Source organism: Nycticebus coucang, chromosome 9, assembly GCF_027406575.1.
Source record: "Nycticebus coucang isolate mNycCou1 chromosome 9, mNycCou1.pri, whole genome shotgun sequence".
NCBI classification, from domain to species: Eukaryota; Metazoa; Chordata; class Mammalia; order Primates; family Lorisidae; genus Nycticebus; species Nycticebus coucang.
This window is the reverse complement of record NC_069788.1, coordinates 112,446,202-112,465,467: the sequence shown is the minus strand read 5'-3', so window position 1 is coordinate 112,465,467 and position 19,266 is coordinate 112,446,202. Positions and strand designations below refer to the sequence as shown.

The 19,266-nt window shown below is 40.0% G+C and overlaps 1 protein-coding gene across 1 annotated transcript in view; it reads left to right on the top strand.

Moving 5' to 3' along the window:
• The window catches only part of RBM25 (RNA binding motif protein 25), a 69,532-nt gene that overhangs the window by 26,037 nt on the left and 24,229 nt on the right, over nucleotides 1-19,266 (top strand). The window contains exons 5-7 of the mRNA XM_053601809.1: nucleotides 5,803-5,860; nucleotides 9,858-10,018; nucleotides 18,150-18,338. Coding sequence (XP_053457784.1) covers nucleotides 5,803-5,860; nucleotides 9,858-10,018; nucleotides 18,150-18,338 — 408 coding nt within the window. The remainder of the gene's footprint in view (nucleotides 1-5,802; nucleotides 5,861-9,857; nucleotides 10,019-18,149; nucleotides 18,339-19,266) is intronic.

The window sequence follows — 19,266 nt, the reverse complement described above, 5'->3', positions numbered from 1 at the left end:
TACTGTTTTGTTTTTTGTTTGTTTGTTTTTTTTCTGAGACAGAGTCTCCCTTGGTAGAGTGCTGCAGAATCACAGCTCACAGCTGGGAATATAGACACCTGTCACAAGGCCCAGCTACTTTTTTGTTGTAGTTGTTATTGTTGTTTGGCAGGCCTGGGCTGGGTGTGAACCTGCCAGCTCTGGTGTATGTTGCTGGTGCCCTAGCTGCTGAGCTATCGGCACCGAGCCTTTTATACTGTTTTTTGAGATTCGTTCTCAATTTTATACTATAGACTTTCTTTTCTTTTCTTTTTTTTTTCTTTAAGAGACAGAGTTTTGCTTTGTTGCCCTCAGTAGAGTGTTCTGACATCACAGCTCATAGCAACCTCCAGCTCTTGGGCTTAGGCGATTCTCTTGCCTCAGCCTCCCAAGTAGCTGGGACTACAGGAGCCTGCCACAAAGTTCGGCTAATTCTTTGTTGCAGTTTGGCTGGGGCTGGGCTTGAACCCGCCACCCTCAGTACATGGGGCTGGCGCTCCACTCACTGAGCCACAGGCGCCGCGCTATCCTATAGACTTTCAGTTAGAATATTTATTTTTTGGCCTGGTGTGGTGGCTTGCGCCTATAATCCCAGCATTTGGGAGGCCAAGGTAGGTGGATTGCCTGAGCTTAGGAGTTGGAGACCAGCCTGAGCAAGAGTGAGTCCCCATCTCTAAAAGAATAGTTGGGAGTTGTGGCAGGCACTTGTAGTTTAGCTACTTGGGAGGCTGAAACAAGAGAATTGCTTAAGCCCAAAAGTTTGAGTTTACTGTGAGCTGTGATAGTACTCCATTGAGGGTGACAAAGCGAGACACTGTCTCAAAAAAGAAAAAAATTACATTTTAACACTTTGTTTTAAATTGCCATTAATTTTCTCTTGTTCTCTGAAGCTTTCCCACCAACTCCTTCTCCAGATACTGCCCAGTGTCCTCTTGTATGGGTAGATTGGGGAGGAAATCACTATGAGTTGAGTACCACTCGTCCGGAGACTGAGACAGACATGTATATCAACAATTTCAGTCTGATGTCTGATTTCTGCACCATGTATACATTGTAGGCGTTTGGGAGATGTCTTGTGGATGGCTGATGCCTGAATGGATAGATACAACCCCTTTGTTGGTAATGTTGCATTGGTGGATGAATTTGTGGGTCTGCGGGTAAACAAAAGAATTACGTTTACAAGAGGCAGACAGATTCTTGAAACTTCACTGGGGGAAAACAGTATTTGCTGGTAGAATTGGAATATTCTACCCCTTCCTTGCTGACTCTACACTGGGTTTTTTTTAAAAAAATCTTTATTGAGATTTAATTTATGTAACACAAAATTTAACCTTTCATAATGTACAATTTGATGATGGGTTTTAGTGTATTCAGAAAGTTCTGCAAACATTACCATTTTCTTTTTTTTTATTTTGAGACCATCTCACTATGTCGCCCTTGGTAGAGTGCCATGGCATCACATTTCACAACAGCCTCAATGTCTTGGGCTTAAGAGATTCTCTTGCCTCAGCCTCCCAAGTAGCTGGGACTACAGGCACCCGCCACAACACCCGGTTATTATTATTAGTATTTTTATTGTAGTTGTCATTGTTTAGTAGGCCAAGGCTGGCTCAAACCTGCCAGACCTGGTGTATGTGGCTGGCACCACAACCACTGAGCTACGGGCACCGAGCCAAACATTACCATTATCTTTAATTCCAGAACATTTCCCTCACCCCATGAAGAAATGCTGTACCTGTGAAGAGTAATATCCCATTTGGGCAGTGCCTGCGGCTCAGTGAGAAGGGCGCTGGTGCCATATACCAAGGGTGGCCCATTCAAACCCGGCCATGGCCAAACTGCAACAAAAAAATAGCCAGGCATTGTGAAGGGCGCCTGTAGTTCCACCTACTCAGGAGCCTGAGGCAAGAGAATCGCCCAAGCCTAAGACCTGGAGGTTGCTGTGAACTGTAACACCATAGCACTCTACCAAGGGTGACAAAATGAGACTCTGTCTCTTAAAAAAAAAAAGAGTAATGTCTACTTTATGTCTAATGGATTTGTCCTTTCTGGACATTTTGTATAATGAAATCATAGAATATGTGGCCTTTTATGCCTACCATTCAATTAGCTCAATGTCTTGAAGATTTATCTCTATTATAACATGTATTAGTATTTCCATTTTTTTGCCAAATAATATTCCAGTTTGTGGATCTATCAAAAAAAATTTTTTTTTTTTTTTTGTGGTTTTTGGCCGGGGCTGGGTTTGAACCCGCCATCTCCGGCGTATGGGACCAGTGTCCTACTCCTTGAGCCACAAGCGCCGCCCGGATCTATCAAATTTTAAAAAACCATTCCTGTGTTGATGGACATTTGAGTCATTTCTACTTTTGTGGATAGTGATGCTGTGAGTATTTCTAGTTTTTTGTGAGGACATACGTTTTCAATTTGAAACGTTTGATTTATACTGTGCAGCATAGTGTTTTGTTTTAAGCTTTCTTTGGCTCCCTCAGTTACTGCTTTCATCTGTTTCCTCCTTCCCTTCCTTCTTTTTTCTTCCTGTTTCTTTTATTTGTAAGGTTTCCTTAAACGACTGGTAATCTTTGATTGGTTGTTTATATTTAAGATTAGAGATTAAGGCTTGGGCCCTGTAGCTCAGTGGCTAGGGCACCAGCCACATATACCAGGGCTGACAGGTTTGAACCCAGCCCAGTCCTGCCACACAACAATAAGACCAACTACAACCAGAAAATAGCTGGGTGTTGTCCTGTAGTGCCTGTAGTCCCAACTACTTGGGATGCTGAGGCAAGAGAATTGCTTAAGCCCAGGAGTTTGAGGTTGCTGTGAGCTGTGATGCCATAGCACTCTGAGGACGAGAAAGTGAGACTCTGTCCAAAAAATAAATAAAAAGGATTTGCGGGCGGCGCCTGTGGCTCAGTGAGTAGGGCGCCGGCCCCATATGCTGAGGGTGGCGGGTTCAAACCCAGCCCCGGCCAAACTGCAACAACAAAATAGCCGGGCGTTGTGGCGGGCGCCTGTAGTCCCAGCTGCTTGGGAGGCTGAGGCAAGAGAATCGCGTGAGCCCAAGAGTTAGAGGTTGCTGTGAGCCGTGTGACGCCACGGCACTCTACCCGAGGGTGGTACAGTGAGACTCTGTCTCTACAAAAAAAAAAAAAAAAAAGGATTTTGCATGCATAAGCTAAGTTTATAAAATGTGGAGTCTTCATTTTTAGGGTAATTTAGCAGTCAGAGATTTTGAACATTAATTAGTACGGGTTGTTCATACCAAATCTGAAGATGTGAAATCCAAACATTCTTGAATGCTGACATGATGCTCCAAGGAAATATTCTTGAGAGCATTTGGATTTTAGATTTTTCTGATCTGTGATGCTCAACCTTTAGATATGAGGCAGTTACTCCAAAATTTGAAAAAAAGTGAGTTTCCAAGCATATCAAATAAGGGATAGTCAACCTCGGGATGTGGGAGTCTGTCCTTTTGGGGCTGGCTGGTTTCTGTAGAAACTTCTCCATGCCTAGTGAGTATACATGATTGGTTGCCTATATAGGGTTGGAGGTAAAGGGCTGGCTTTAGCCAATTTTTTATAAATACTTTTACTTCCTTCCCTTCTATGTCTCTTCCACATTGTTTATCTGTTACTGCATATCCCTACCCTGTTCTGTTTACTTTCTTCAAATTTGTAACACTTTGGGGTGTCTTCTGTGGGCATGGGGATAGGGTAGTTGCTTGAAAAGAACTACTAGGCTCTGATTATCCCATATTCATAATGTCAGGCAAATACCTCTTTTTATTCAGCCTCAAACTCCATTCAACTTTTACTCCAGTTTATATTCCACTTGGCTTAAGAATCTCAATTAGTCTCATTCTTTCCCCTTAATACCTACTTCTGTAGACTCTTGATGGTTGGTATAGCTGCCTTTACTCTACTAAATGAGTTATTTATCTATTTTTGTTTTGTCTTTTCAAAACTTTGTTGAAATCTCCTTTGCTACTTCATTCATTTGACCTGTGTCTTTTTTTTTTTTTTTTTGAGACAGAGTTTGACTTTGTTGCCCTCAGTAGAGTGCTTTGATGTCACAGCACACAGCAACCTCAAACTCTTGGGCCCAAGCGATTCTCTTGCCTCAGCCTCCTTGAGGCAGCTGGGGTTACAGGCACCCACCACAATACCTGGCTACTTTTAGAGGCAAATTGTCACGCTCAAGCTAGTCTCAAACCCGTGAGCTCAGGCAGTGCACCTGTCTCGGTCTCCCAAATGCTAGGATTGCAGGCATGAGCCACTGCACCCCAGTGGCTTTCTATCTTTTCATATTCTTAAACATTTTAGTGATTTCTCTGGAGGGAAGTGTGAAAAATGTATGCATTCGTTTAGCTTAACATTTCATTTTCCATGAATAACTTCTGTTTTTTTTTTTAACTTCTGGCTTTTACTTTACTAATTAGATATAATGTAAGAAAGTGTTTAATTTTCAATATAATAATGTTACCCTTCAGACACCCTGCCTTATTAACATTGGAATATTTTTGATTATTTTACAGAATTTTTTTATATAATTAAATCTTCTGTATATCTGCAATTTCTTGCTTCAAGTTATTTTTGCATATATATCAAGCATTTTCTTGTGTCTTAAAAAATCTTGTAATCCCAGCACTTTGGGAAGCCTAGGTGGGACAATTGCTTGAGGCCAGTAGTTGGAGACCAGCTTGGAAACATCTTGAGATCCCAAGACCCAGTCTCTACAAAGTATTAACAAATTGCCGGGTGCGGTGGTTCATGCCTGTAATCCTAGCACTCTGGGAGGTTGAGGAGGGTAGATTGCTTGAGTTCAGGATTTCGAGACCAGCCTGAGCTACAGGAGACCCTATCTCTAAAAAAAAAAAAAAAAAATAGTCAGGCATTGTGGCAACGTCCTGTAGTCCCAGCTACTTGGGAGGCAGAGACAAGATAATTGCTTGAATCCAGGAGTCTGAGGTTGCTGTGAGGTACGAGGCCACAGCACTCTACCAAGGGTAACAAAGTGAGACTCTCTCAAAAACCCCCAAATATTAAAAAATTATCTCTGTGTGGTGATATGAGCCTTGGAAGGTTGAGGCAGAAGGATTATCTGAGCCCAGTCCAGGCTTTGGTTGCAGTGAACTAGGATCAGGCCATTGTACTCCAGCTTAGGCTACAGAGGAAGACCCTATCTTCAAAAAAAAATAGATCCTTTATAAATGTATACGTACGGTTTTGTATATCATACTGTGTATTTGGGGGTAGGATACATAATGCTGTAAAATTTCTAATTTATTGGACAATATGGAATATTCTGCAAATGAAGAATCAGGAATTTATAATTTTTCTTACAATGATTTGTTACACATTTCTTTCATGGGAATTGAGAGCATTTTAACAAACTTAATTACAATACCATTGTGTTTTTTTCCCTTTAAAATTTTTCTTTTGATAACATTGGTACTAAGTGATTTTTCTTTTCTTTTCTTTCTTTCTTTCTTTTTTTTTTTGAGACAGAGTCTCACTTTATTGCCCTTGGTAGAGTGCCAAGGGGTCACACAGCTCACAGCAAGCTCCAACTCCTGGGCTTAGGTGATTCTCTTCCTCAGCCTCTTGAGTAGCTGGGAGTACAGGTGCCGTACTCACTGAGCCACAGGTGCTGCCCAGTGATTTTTCTTTTTTTACTTCTATGCTTTTTCTTCCTTAGTGGGAATATAATTATGCTCTGCTCTTATTTTCCTTAAAAATTACTTTAGTTTGTAAAATGTAACAATTTTCTTCTCTCCCTTAGAAATGTGGTTTGGTTTTGAGCTGGAAGAGAGTACAAGGTGCTTCTGGAAAACTTCAAGGTAGGTTGTCTTTTCCTTATTTGTTAATCAGTTTAACCTGTGTACTTAAATAAGTTTGCATGATTTATTCTCATTGTCCTTAACAATAGGTGTTGTTTTATTAGCACTCTTTCTTACTAGGATAGGATTAAAAGGCAGTTGGGAAGAGGCTGTTTGAGTTGAGATAAACATCCTCACAATCATGGATGAAGAAACTTTGACCAGATAATCACGGGATGTCGGTTGGAGGGGGTGAAATATGTGACCTTAAGCAGATTGGTCAACTGTACTGCTTCAGCTAGTGTCTTAGACTCCATCTTGCAGACCACTTTTCTAGCTTCAAAGAGAGTAGGAGAAAAGATAATCAGATGGCCCATTACTTTTTTTTTTGGAGATGGAGTCTTTCTTTGTTGTGGCCTAGGCTGGAGAGCCATGGCATCAGCCTAGCTCACAGCAAACAACCCCAAACTCCTGTGTTTGAACAGTCTTCCTGCCCCAGCCTCTTGAGTAGCTAGTCCCAATGCCTGGCTAGTTTTTCTATTTTAGTTAAAAGTCAGGGTCTTGCGCTTGCGGAGGCTGGTCTTGAGTGCCTCCGCTCAAGGAATCTGCCTGCCTAGGCCTCCCAGAGTGCTAAGATTATACGTGTGAGCCACCTCGCCTGGCACTTTTAAGTGTCTTTATTTCAAATTAATCTCTCTCATTTCCCTTGCAAGTTATTTGTTGAAGAAACTGGGTCATTACTCAGCGGTTCTTTACTTTGATTTTGCTGATGGCAGCTTTGCCATGAATCTATCCTCTGCTTTCTATAAACTAGTTAGTAGTTTTATCTTACTGTGTGCTACTTTTTTGGTGCTTTTCTTTTAAAGAATACTATAAGGATAGTGTTCTTTTCATTAGAATGTATGTCAGCTTGTCTTTTACATTTTTTTTTTTTTTTGGTAGAGCCAGAGTCTCACTGTATCGCCCTTGGTAGAGTGCTCTGGCCTCACACAGCTCACAGCAACCTCCAACTCCTGGGCTTAGGTGATTCTTTTGCCTCAGCCTCCCAAGTAGTTGAGACTACACCTGCCACAATGTCTGGCTATTTTTTTTGTTGCAGTTTGGCCAGGGCTGGGTTTGAACTCACCACCCTCGGTATATGGGGCTGGCACCCTACCCACTGAGTCATAAGCGCCACCCTAAAACATTTTTTTAAGTGATAGCAATAACTGGCAATACCTAGGTCGAGTCATTTATTAAGGGGTTGCAAAATGTAATAGTTTATGTGGAAGAATTCTGTTATTCCTACATTGAAGAATAAGTCTTCATTTATTAGAGTAGTTCTGTAAGGACAAACAAACTTCTTTCATTTACTCTTTGGATACTTAGAAGTGCAATTTACATAAGAAAATCAGGATAGATGCTTTGACTGCTTTTATTTTTTGAAAGAATGAGCTGGTTTCCTTTTGCAGCCCTGCCTTTTTTTTTTTTTTGTAAATTCTGTAACCCAGGATAGAATGCAGTGGTATAACCTTCACTCCTGTACTCAAGTGATCCTCCTCCCTGAGCCTCACGAGTAACTGGAACTACAGACATGTACTACTACACTTGACTAATTTTTTTTTGTTTTTGGTAGAGACGGGGTCTCCCTGTTGCTCAGGCAGACTGCTCTCAAACTCCTGAGCTCAATTGATCCTCCTGCCTTAGGTTTCCCAGAGTGGTAGGATTATAGGCATCAGCAACCATATACAGCTTTTTTTTTTTGTTTTAAATCATTTTGATGATATAAATTGAAGTATATTTAATGTTATTATATATAATGTGGATTTGTTGTAGTTTTTTACTTTTGTTACAGCTTACATTGTCTTAAATTGTCAAATTACCTCTTTAAGTTGGATTTCTGGTGTTTATGACAGGACCCTAATTGCCTTTCATAGTTTCCTCCCTATCTGGTATGATAGGACGCTCCAAAGCTCATCTAGTACCTTGAGCTAGTCAGCTACAGACTTGGAATCAGCCAATTGTCTACTGTCTAGGTGCACTGATTGTATAACTGTTTTTGGTGTTTGTTTCTAGGTTTTCCTAGAGCACACTAACTCAGAACCAGGAGAAAAGGTTTTAAATTTCATGTCTTTTGTCATATATTTCCCACACTGAGAATTTTGAGTTTCAAGGATGCTGGGGATGTTAGAATATTAAGTAATTACTGACGTGCTTTATCTCATATGTAGGATAGTTTCAGACTAGTATCGCCAACACTGTCATTAACAATGTGATTATTGGTAAGTTACTTTTTTAGGGGATAGGTCTGTTGTCACACTAAAAATGTGTGGTCAGGCATGGCGCCTATAGCACAGTGTATACCGCACTGGCCACATGCACTGAGGCTGGCAGTTTGGTACCTGGCTCGGGCCAGCTAAACAACAATGACAACTGCAACAAAAAAATAGTTGGGTGTTGTGGTGGGTGCCTGTAATCCTAGCAGCTACTTGGGAGGCTGAGGCAAGAGAACTGCTTAAGCTCAAGAAGAGTTAGAGGTTGCTGTGAACTACTAAGGGCAATTTAGTGAGACTCTGTCTCAAAAAAATAAATAAAAATGTGTGGTCAAATTTGCTTTTTTTTTTTTTTTTTTCAATTTTTGGCTGGGGCTGGGTCTGAACCCGCCACCCACCTCCGGCATATGGGGCTGGCACCCGTCAAATTTGCTTTTTTAATATCATTCACAGTAGTTACTGTCTCTGTGGTTACGTCATTAACTGTGTATGTGTTTTTGATTTGTTTATTTAATTTAAAGATTTTTGGGCTAGGCCCAGTGGCTCATGCCTATAATCTTAGCACTCTGGGAGGCTGAGGTGGGTGGATTGTTGGAGGTCAGGAGATACAGACCAGCCTGAGTAAAAGTGGGACCACTTCTCTACATAAAAAAGAACAATAACTAGGTGTTGTGGCAGGATGTGGTAGGTGCCTGTAGTGAGGGAGAGGCAAGAAGATTGCTGAAGCCCATGAGTTTGAGGTTGCTGTGAGCTGTGGTGCCATGGCACTCTACCCAGGGTGACAGAGTGTGATTCTGTCTCAAAACAAACAAAAACAAAAAAAATGTTTTGGATTGGTCTTTTTAAAATTTTTTTTTAAGAAAGGGGTTCTTATTATGGTGTTTAGGATGGCCTTAAACTCTTGGTTCAAGCCATTTTTCCTGCCTCATTCTCTCCCGAATAGCTGGGACTCTAAGGTGTCTGACACCATATCTGGCTTAATTTTGTTTTAATAATAACCCTGTTTTATCTAAAGTTATGTTAATAATGAGATTGACTAGTTACAAAATGAACTAGATATAGAAAAAATAGACTGGTAACCAGAATAAAAGATGACTAATTTTGTAATTTAACAACTCAGAATCGGAAAGTGCTTTATTTAGGTTTAAGCAATCTGTTCTTTGTGTGGGTGTTAGAAAGTTTGGATGGAGTGAATTCATGAAATAAGAATCATTTTAGGCCAGGAGTGGTGGCCTACCCCTGTGATCCTGGCAATTTGGGAGGCACAGGTGGGAGGATTGGTTGAGGTCATTAGTTAAAGACCAGCCTAAGCAAGAGTGAGCCTCCATTTCTACAAAATAGAAAAGTTAGCTGGGTGTGGTGGGGTTCCAGCTTCTTGGGGGGCTGATGCTGGAGAATTGCTTGAGCCTAGGAGTTTGAGGTTGCAGTGAGCTATAATGCTGCCACTGCACTCTGAAGGGTGGAGAGGAAGAATCTTTTTAATTATGAAATGAGTGAGTTTAATAAATATTTCATCAGAGGTTCTTATAAGTAGCAATTTGCCTAATTTGAGTTTTTCTTCTTTACTTTTGTTTTTGTATCTTTTTTCTTTTGGTGGTTTGAACTTGCTAAAAGCAAAATGGTTATCAAAGGGAATTGAGGGAAGGTGTGTAGTGACAGCTTGAGTGATTCTTACAACATTTGGTCTCTGCTGATTTTACTTTTTTATAATTTTTTATTTTTTTAATTGCATTGATGTCTCACTAATTCTTTATTTCCATTCCTAGCCTTCGGATTCTGTGAGTATAAGGAGCCTGAATCTACCCTTCGTGCACTCAGATTATTGCATGATCTGCAGATTGGAGAGAAAAAGCTACTTGTTAAAGTTGATGCAAAGACAAAGGCACAGCTGGATGAATGGAAAGCAAAAAAGAAAGCTTCTAATGGGGTATGTTTTCTGTAGTGTTATTTCTTTAGGCCAGCTATTTCTGTGTCAATGCTTTCATAAATGAATCTAACATGGGGCTTCACAAGATCATCACTATAGTATGTACTTGTGACTTAAAGCGGAAGGGTATTTTATAGTTTGTAGTTATTGTAAGTCTTTTGTCTACCCACAGTGGGTGGATGACTGTTGGTTTGCTTGTTCCAGGTTGGGATGAAGGTAGTAAGGGAGGCTGGACAAGGTTAACTTGCCAGAGAAATCACTGGTACAGACTATTCCAAACAGAGCTTATTCATTAAGGCAGCTTTGTAAGTAAGTACAAAATATTTCAACCTACACAATTTTTATTAGTTGTCCTCTCTTTTAAAAGTACCCAGATTCAGTGTGAACGAAAATAAGTCTTTATTACATTTCCTCAGCTGGATGGCTTTATTTAGGGTACTTTAAGTGAAACTAAAGTAAAGGAAATTTTTGTATGTTGTGTTTTGATGTATGCATTACCACCCACTTTCAGCAGCAAAACATAGCTAAAACTTGAGTGTTTATTTCCTCATTTCCTCTTCCTAGTTCCTTAGTTCCTTTTTGGAACCTTAAACTGAACAAATCCAAAAGAGATGTATCATCATATTCAGCTCCCAAAAGAAAAAATAAAACAAGTAGCCTTTTGTTCTCATAAAGCTTTCATTATCTTTCAAAATAGAAAATAGTTTTCTTTCCCCTCTCCCCCTTTATAAAAATATTGTTATGTTCTGGCTGGGCACCCGTGACTCAAGCAGCTAAGTCGCTAGCCACATACACCTGAGCTGGCGGGTTTGAATCCAGTCCGGGGCCTGTCAAACAACAATGATGGCTGCAGCCAAAAACTAGCCGGGCGTCGTGGCAGGTGTCTGTAGTCCCAGCTACTTGGGAGGCAGAGGCAGGAGAATCGCTTGAGCCCAGGAATTGGAGGTTGCTGTGAGCTATGATGCCACGGTACTCTAATCAAGGTGACAGCTTGAGGCTCTGTCTTGGGGGTAGGGGGAAGTATGTATATAGAGTATGTTCTTTGTTTAAAACAAAAAATAGGGTGGCGCCTGTGGCTCAAGGAGTAGGGTGCCGGTCCCATATGCTGGAGGTGGCGGGTTCAAACCTAGCCCCGACCAAAAAAAAAAAAAAAAAAAAAAACTCAAAAATTAAGCAACATTTAAATAAGAAATACCACCTATAATTCTGTTATCATAAGCAACCATCGTAGCCAATTTGATTGTTCTTTCAGAAGTTTCGCCTGTGTGTGGATAAATAGTTTTAACTGGAGTGTGTGAATTGGTTTTCTTTTCATAAAAGAATTGAATTTTAAATATTACTTTATAGTTTTTTTCCCCCACTGAATTCTCTTTCCTTGGACTTCCTCTAATACCTTCACTGATTCCCCTTTGATTAGTTTAGTGTGACTGTTATAGTACTGCCTATGTCTCTAAAACAAATAAAATTTTGTCAGACTCAATGCTTTATATGTCATAATCTATCTTTTTTTTTTTTTCTTTTTTGAGACAGAATCTTACTCTTGTTACCTTGGGCAGAGTGTAGTGGTGTTATCCCTGCAACCTCCACGTCCTGGGCACAATCAATCCTTCTGCCTCAGCCTGCTGAGTAGTTGGGACTACAGGCATATAGTACTATAACCAGCTATTTTTTCCCTATTTTTTGGTAGCAGTGGAATCTTGCTCATGCTTAGGCTGGTCTTGAACTCCTGACCTCAAATGATCATCCTGCCTCCCCTCCCAGAGAGCAAGGATTACAAGTGTGAGCCACCATGCTGGGCTGCCAAATTTATCCTTAATGGTTTTGGATTTCTTACAGAAAAAAGCTCATATTTTTAGCATGGCATTTATGGGTTGCTCCAATCTACCCTTCTAGCTTCCTCTTCCCCTCTCTTTCCACATTCCAGTCCATGTACTCCTACAAACTCCCTTTTTATTTTGCTAGCATCTCATGTCCTTGTTGCCCATCCAAGCTTCCTGTTTAAATTGTCAGCAGTTATAATTAACATGTCCCTTAATTCATACAGCTCCTTAACCCTACCTTCAGTTCCTCTCTTCCCATATAAATTTGCAGGTGTATATCAGTCTTTTTCGTAGCACATATCGTTTATTTCTACCTCTCACAGCTCCTTAAACCTGTCTCATTCCCATATCCTCCTCCACCCCCAATCTCTGATTACAAATAGAAAGGTCAGTAAGTTCATGGACTGTGTTGTCTATTTCATCTTGTACCTTCACAGCATCCTCTTTCTGATAGCAAGAATGGAATGAACATTTATTAACAGTTGCAATTATGTTACTCACCTTACTGTCCACACACAGCTTCATAAGAAAATAATAAAATCCAATTTCTCTGGAAGATTATATCTTACATTAGTAGTGTTGCCTGTCATGTCACTAAAACCTTAAGAAAACAGAAATACCTGTGACAAGTATTTTCAGATACTCCTTACTGTGATAACTGAACACTTACTTAAAAGCAAGGGTGGACTACGTGTCTTCACTTATATAGTTCACTAGGACTCACTTTTATTTGGTTTAATGATTAGTTAGTAATGTGGTTTAATTTGCAGTATCTGAAAATGAAGTAAATCACTATTTATATAAATAAAGAAGTGTACAGTTGTATGTCTTCAGATTTTATCATCATCAGAGTAACCAACCATAAATGTTTGTATCTTTTTTTTTTTGTTTTTTTGTAGAGACAGAGTCTCACTGTACCGCCCTCGGTAGAGTGCTGTGGCATCACATGGCTCACAGCAACCTCTAACTCTTGGGCTTACGCGATTCTCTTGCCTCAGCCTCCCGAACAGCTGGGACTACAGGCGCCTGCCACAACGCCCGGCTATTTTTTTTGTTGCAGTTTGGCCGGGGCTGGGTTTGAACCCGCCACCCTCGGCATATGGGGCTGGTGCCCTACTCACTGAGCCACAGGCGCCGCCCTGTTTGTATCTTTCTTTTTTTTTTTTTTTTTTTTTTTTTGTAGAGACAGAGTCTCACTTTATGGCCCCCGGTAGAGTGCTGTGGCCTTACACAGCTCACAGCAACCTCCAACTCCTGGGCTTAAGCGATTCTCTTGCCTCAGCCTCCCGAGCAGCTGGGACTACAGGCGCCCGCCACAACGCCCGGCTAGTTTGTATCTTTCTTTAAGACAAACCACTTCCAGTAGAAACACAGAGAACGATTATCAAATAAAATGAAATTAAAACAATGTACGTTCTAGGTGTAGTTTACATTGTGCCCAAGAGCTACTTGAAGTCACAGGATAAACATGGCTTATTTTCCTGGAATGTGAATTTTACTCAATAGTGTAGGTTTTAAAAGTTGGATAGTTTTGTCTGATAGAAATTTTTTTTCAATTAACTTTAGCAAATGTTACTATATAGTAGATTGCAGATTTGCCAAGAAATTTCAGGATAACATATGAGAAGGTGCTTGTTTATTTTCCTTACTTGTTGATTAATAAGGGAGATTTAGAACACTATAATTTACTTAGGTAGATGATAGGAGAATGAAACATTTCAAACAATATGTTACTTTATTCAGACATTTTCCTCTGATTCCCAGGCAGAAGAAAAAACACAATTAGTTGCATAGTTCCCACTGAGAAAGAAATGGGAGTTTGGGAGAGTAAGATAGTTTTCATGATCCGTGTGCCTTGTCATACGACTTGATGAAAGTTTTATTTAAAAATGTGCAGAAGCAACTTTTTTTTTTGAGACAAAGTCTCACTATGTTGCCCTCAGAGTACTGTGGTGTCACAGCTCACAGCAACCTCAAACTCTTGAGCTTAAGCCATTCTCTTGCCTCAGCCTCCCAAGTAGCTGGGATTACAGGCACCGGCCACAACGCCCGGCTATTTTTTGTTTCAGTTGTCATTGTTGTTTAGCAGTCCCGGGCTGAGTTCGAACCCACCAGGCTGGTTGTATGTGGTATGGGCGCTGTGCTTTTTCTTTCTATTTCTTACTGACCTTACCTATGTCATTTGAGGTAGCCATGCCAATCTAGTCCATGTCCTATGGCTTTAAGGCTGTCTAGCCATTAACATAGGGGAAGATACTGCCACAAGCTGTAGTCGTTAACTATACATTGATTGCCACAAGCTGTAGTCGTTAACTATACATTCAAGAATGAACTCTCACAAGTCTTAGAAGTACAGATCCTTTCTAGAAAGAGCCATGTGCATTATATTCTAATAGAAAATGGATGCTCCAAGTTAACATCTTTACCTGGGAATTAATCTGGTTGAGTCTACGTTTTCTCAAAAGAAAGAATCTACATTTGCTTAAGTTCCCAAAGAGGTTCTTGTTTTAGACTCTAGAAATAAATGTGCTAAAGAATTAGCCCAGAAGAGCTGTTTAAATTTACAGCTACTGGCTTTACCATTAAATTTAAATTCTTCTGAAAATGGCTTGGTGCCTGTAGGTCAACGGTTAGGGTGCTGTTTACATACACTGGGACTGGCAGGTTTGAACCTGGCCTGGGCCTGCCAAACAACAATGATAGCTACAACAACAACAACAACAAAATAGCCGGGTGTTGTGGCGGGTGCCTTTAGTCCCAGCTTCTTGGGAGGCTGAGGCAAGAGAGATGCCCAAGAGTTTGAGGTTGCTATGAGCTGTGACGCCACGGGACTCGAGTACCACATAGTGATACTCTGTCCCAAAAAAAAAAAAATAGCTTGGAAGGCTGAGGCAGGAGAATCGCGAAAGCCCAAGAGCTGGAGGTTGCTGTGAGTCCTGTGACGTCATGGCACTCTACCGAGGGCGGTAAAGTGAGACTGTCTCTACAAAAAAAAAAAAAAAAAAAATTCTTCTGAAAAGAGCCAAATAAACAGGCCACATAAATATCTCAGATAATCAGTTGATTTCTGTCAGCTAAACCCTTTACCTTTTGTTCCTCAGTATTACTGAATATGCTTTCTGGTTTCTGAAGTATAAGAAGCAACTGGAAATCTGGATGTCTTTTATGACTGAGGATCCAGAGAGGTAGAGCTTTAGATGAAACTTGGCAAGGCTGTGGAATGGTCTCTTTAACTAGAAATAGCTTTCCCTTTTGTGATTTATCAGGTTATTTTTGTTTTTCTTACATTATCAATCAGTTAAGAGATTGGGGCTAATGAGCTTTCTTTCTGAAAATGTAGATTGAAATTTTTCATTTGAAAGGTGATGTGAATTATTAATTGATTCTAAATGTTTTTTTTTTTTTTTTTTCTTTTTTTTTTTTGTAGAGACAGAGTCTCACTTTATCGCCCTCGGTAGAGTGCCATGGCATCACACAGCTCACAGCAACCTCCAACTCCTGGGCTGAAGCGATTCTCTTGCCTCAGCCTCCCGAGTAGCTGGGACTACAGGCGAAATGTTTTGTTTTTAATTGAGGCAAAATAGCCACACTGATTTAAATTGTAGTTTACAATGGGGGGCAATAAATGTAGAGGCTATGGTTATTTTTTATGAGCGGTCCTTTGGAATTGTATCCCCACTAAGATTCCTACACTCAAAAAAAAGTATGGAGATAAGAATGGCTCAAGGAAAGGAATTCAGAATGTAAGGGATATGCCAAAGACAGACTGAGTGGTAAAATATATTTTTATAATTTTGAATTAAGGTCTCAACAGCTGAGAGTTTGGATGGAAATAGTCATTTGTGCCTCTGGATGTTTCAAGTTAAATAGGGTTAACTCTTCATTTAAAAAGCTTCAGGGAAGCAGGGTAATCACGGAAGGGATTTTAATAAGGGCTGAATAAATTAAAGCCCTTATTGCGATATGTTATTGATTTAAAATAAGAAAGGAATGCATCACTACAATTATAGTTTTATTGTTGGTAAATAATTTTGATAGTTCAATTACATCTTCTTGTCTTTATCCAAGATGCCAAGTAAAGTTGGTTACAAGAAGATTGGATGAAATGACAGGCTTGATAAAGAAACTTATTATTTAGAGCGGTTATAATACCATACAATGCCTTATATTGCCATAACCCAGCTCTCTTTTTTTTTTTTTGCTGTTTTTTGCCGGGGCTTGAACCTGCCACCTCTGGCATATGGGGCTGGTGCCCTACGCCTTTGAGCCACAGGCACTGCCCATCTCTCTTTTTTTTTTTTTTTTTTAAGAAAAAGAGTCTCAGTTGGCATCACAACTCACAGCAACCTCCAACTCCTGGGCTTAGCCAATTCTCTTGCCTCAGACTCCCAAGTATCTGGGACTACAGGTGCCCGCCAAAACACCCGGCTATTTTTTTTGGTTGCAGTTTGACTGGGGCTGGGTTCGAACCCACCACCCTCGGTATATGGGGCCGGCGCCTTACCGACTGAACCACAGGCGCCGCCCCACACATTATACTTCTAATAAGAGTTTTTGAGAGCATTAAATTCAGAAAGAAATACTTGTTGACTGTGTATCCAACGGAGACAGCTTTCAGAATACTGATGATCATGTTACTAAATCACTTCTAGATTATATTGTTAAGTAGCCATAAGGCATGAAACTCACCTTGAATAGAGTGGTATGCATTATGACCAAGAGCCAGAAATTTATTCACAAAGCATGGTTCTTTGTACGTGTTTTGAAAATGTACACCATGTATGTTTATCAAATAAATTGATAAGTATTTTGGGATATGCATAACAGGAATAGCATTACATTAGAAGTAATTTTTTTCTCCACAGAGACAGAGTTAACAGTCTAGATTTCTCTTAAAGGACTCTCAGCTACTTGGGAGGTAGAGGTAGGGAATTTAAGTCTAGGCTGGGCAACTTAGCAAGATTTGTCTCTTTTTAAAAAGAATTATTAGGCTTGGCACCTGTGGCTCAAGCGGCTAAGGCACCAGCCACTACACCTGAGCTGGTAGGTTCGAATCCAGCCGGTGCCTGCCAAACAATGACGGCTGCAACCAAAAAATAGCCAGGCTTTGTGGCAGGCGCCTGTAGTCCCAGCTATTTGGGAGGCGGAGGCAGGAGAATCGCTTGAGCGCAGGAGTTGGAGGTTGCTGTGAGCTGTGATGCCACAGCACTCTACCCAGGGTGACAGCTTGAGGCTCTATCTCAAAAAAACAAAAAAAAGGATTATTAGCCAGGTGCGGTGGCTCATGCCTATAATCCTTAATACTCTGGGAGGCTAAGGTGGGTGGATTGTCTGAGCTCGGGAGTTCCAGACCAGACTGAGCAAGAGAAAGACCCTCTCTCTAAAAAAAATAGCCAGATGCTATGGCAAGCACCTACAGTCCCAGCTACCAGGGAAGCTGAGGCAAGAGAATCGCTTTGAGCCCAAGAGTTTGAGGTTTCTGTGATCTATGATGATGCTACAGCACTCTACCCAGGGTAACAAAGTGAGACTGTGTCCAAACAAAAAGGATTATTAACAAAGTCCCCCAAATGATCAGTTACTTATTTGTGAGTAGAGTTTTTACCTTAGATGTGTAGCTCATAGAGTGATAGACCTGTATAGTATTACTGCTGATTCCTTAATATATAAGTATATGGTTTTAGAAGTGGTATTCCTGCATTATGAGAACTTGTGGAAACCAGTGGGGCAAAAAAGAAGCCATCATTTCAGGCTGCAGCCTCTCTGATGCTTATAGTTTTGGTGTATATAGCTATCTAGTGTTTTTCTTATTTTTGTTTTCTTAACCTACATATATACTTTTGCTTTTCTACATGGTAGCTATCACAGTGTACTTAAAATTATATTTTGCTTTTATTACATAACTAAATTTTCTACTGTTGAATGTCTTGGCAGGAATGAGTTATTTAGTAAATAATATACTTAGCAATTATCATTAGTTTGCTACTATTGAACAAGACAATCTGAAAAATAGTAAAAGCTATACAAATACGTTTAGTGGGCTGGTCCTGTGATTTAATGTTTTTATATGTGATTAAGGGGACCAGGATCTTAGGAAGAAAGAAAAAAAAATGAAAAAGTGCTATTACCTCAGGAAAAACCAAAATAATACAGGTGACACTTACTTTTTGAAGTTAAGAACAAAACTAGCTCTGCATTTAATAGGGCTATGGAGATGTTTTGGAGCAAATGTTTGTTTTCTTAACTCTTGTTTTAGAAAGATTTTCATTTTGTTGTTTGATTTTTCTTCTCCCTAAATTTGCCGTGTTAAGAATGCGAGACCAGAAACAACTACTACTAATGATGATGAAGAAGCTTTAGATGAAGAAACAAAGAGAAGAGATCAGATGATTAAAGGGGCCATTGAAGTTTTAATACGCGAGTACTCCAGCGAGCTAAATGCCCCCTCACAGGAATCTGACTCTCACCCCAGGAAGAAGAAGAAGGAAAAGAAGGAGGACGTATGTGTTCTGACAACACAGTCATTTCTACCATTTATTTTTAATGATATCACTCATGTCCTTTGCTTATATTTTAACTTTTTGAAGGGAAAATAGAACTAGGACTTCTAACAATGGAGGTTGAAAGAGAAAGTTTGGTTCTCTTATACTCACTTATTTTGGATAGATACACTTAGAGAGGCTATAAGAACTGTAATTTAAAAACGGCAAATGTTTCATATACTTCAAAAAAGTACTATAAAATATATATTTACAAAGAAATATATATTAAATATTCAGTTAGCCCACATGTGGGTTCCACATCTATAGATTCAACCAACCTTGACTTGAAAATATTCAGGGGAAAAACTGAAAAATAACAGTATAACAGGCCAGGTGTGGTGGCTCACGCCTGTAATCCTAGCACTCTGGGAGGCTGAGGCATTAGATTGCCCTGAGCTCACAGGTTCGAGACCAGACTGAGCAAGAGCAGGACCCCATCTTTAAAAATAGCCAGGCATTGTGGCAGGCACCTATAATCCCAGCTACTTGGGAGGCTGAAGCAGGAGAATCATTTAAGCCCAAGATTTAGATGTTGCTGTGAGCTATGACACTACAGCACTCTACTGAGGATGACAAAGTGAGATTCTGTCTCAAAGCAGTATAACAATTAAAAAAACAACACAAAAATCAATATGTTATGGCCATTTACATTATATGTAATTTGTGTTAGATATTAAAAAGTAACCAGAGATAGTTTAAAATATATGGATGGATGTATATAGAATAGATTCTATGCTATTTTAAAGAATGGGAATATTCATGAATTTTGATATCTGAAGGGGGAGGGGTGTTTTGGAAACAGTCTCCCATGGATGTGAAGGGACAACTGTGTGTGTGTGTGTTGGGGGAGTCCTATGAAAGTTTTGAGACAAACTTTGTTATGATC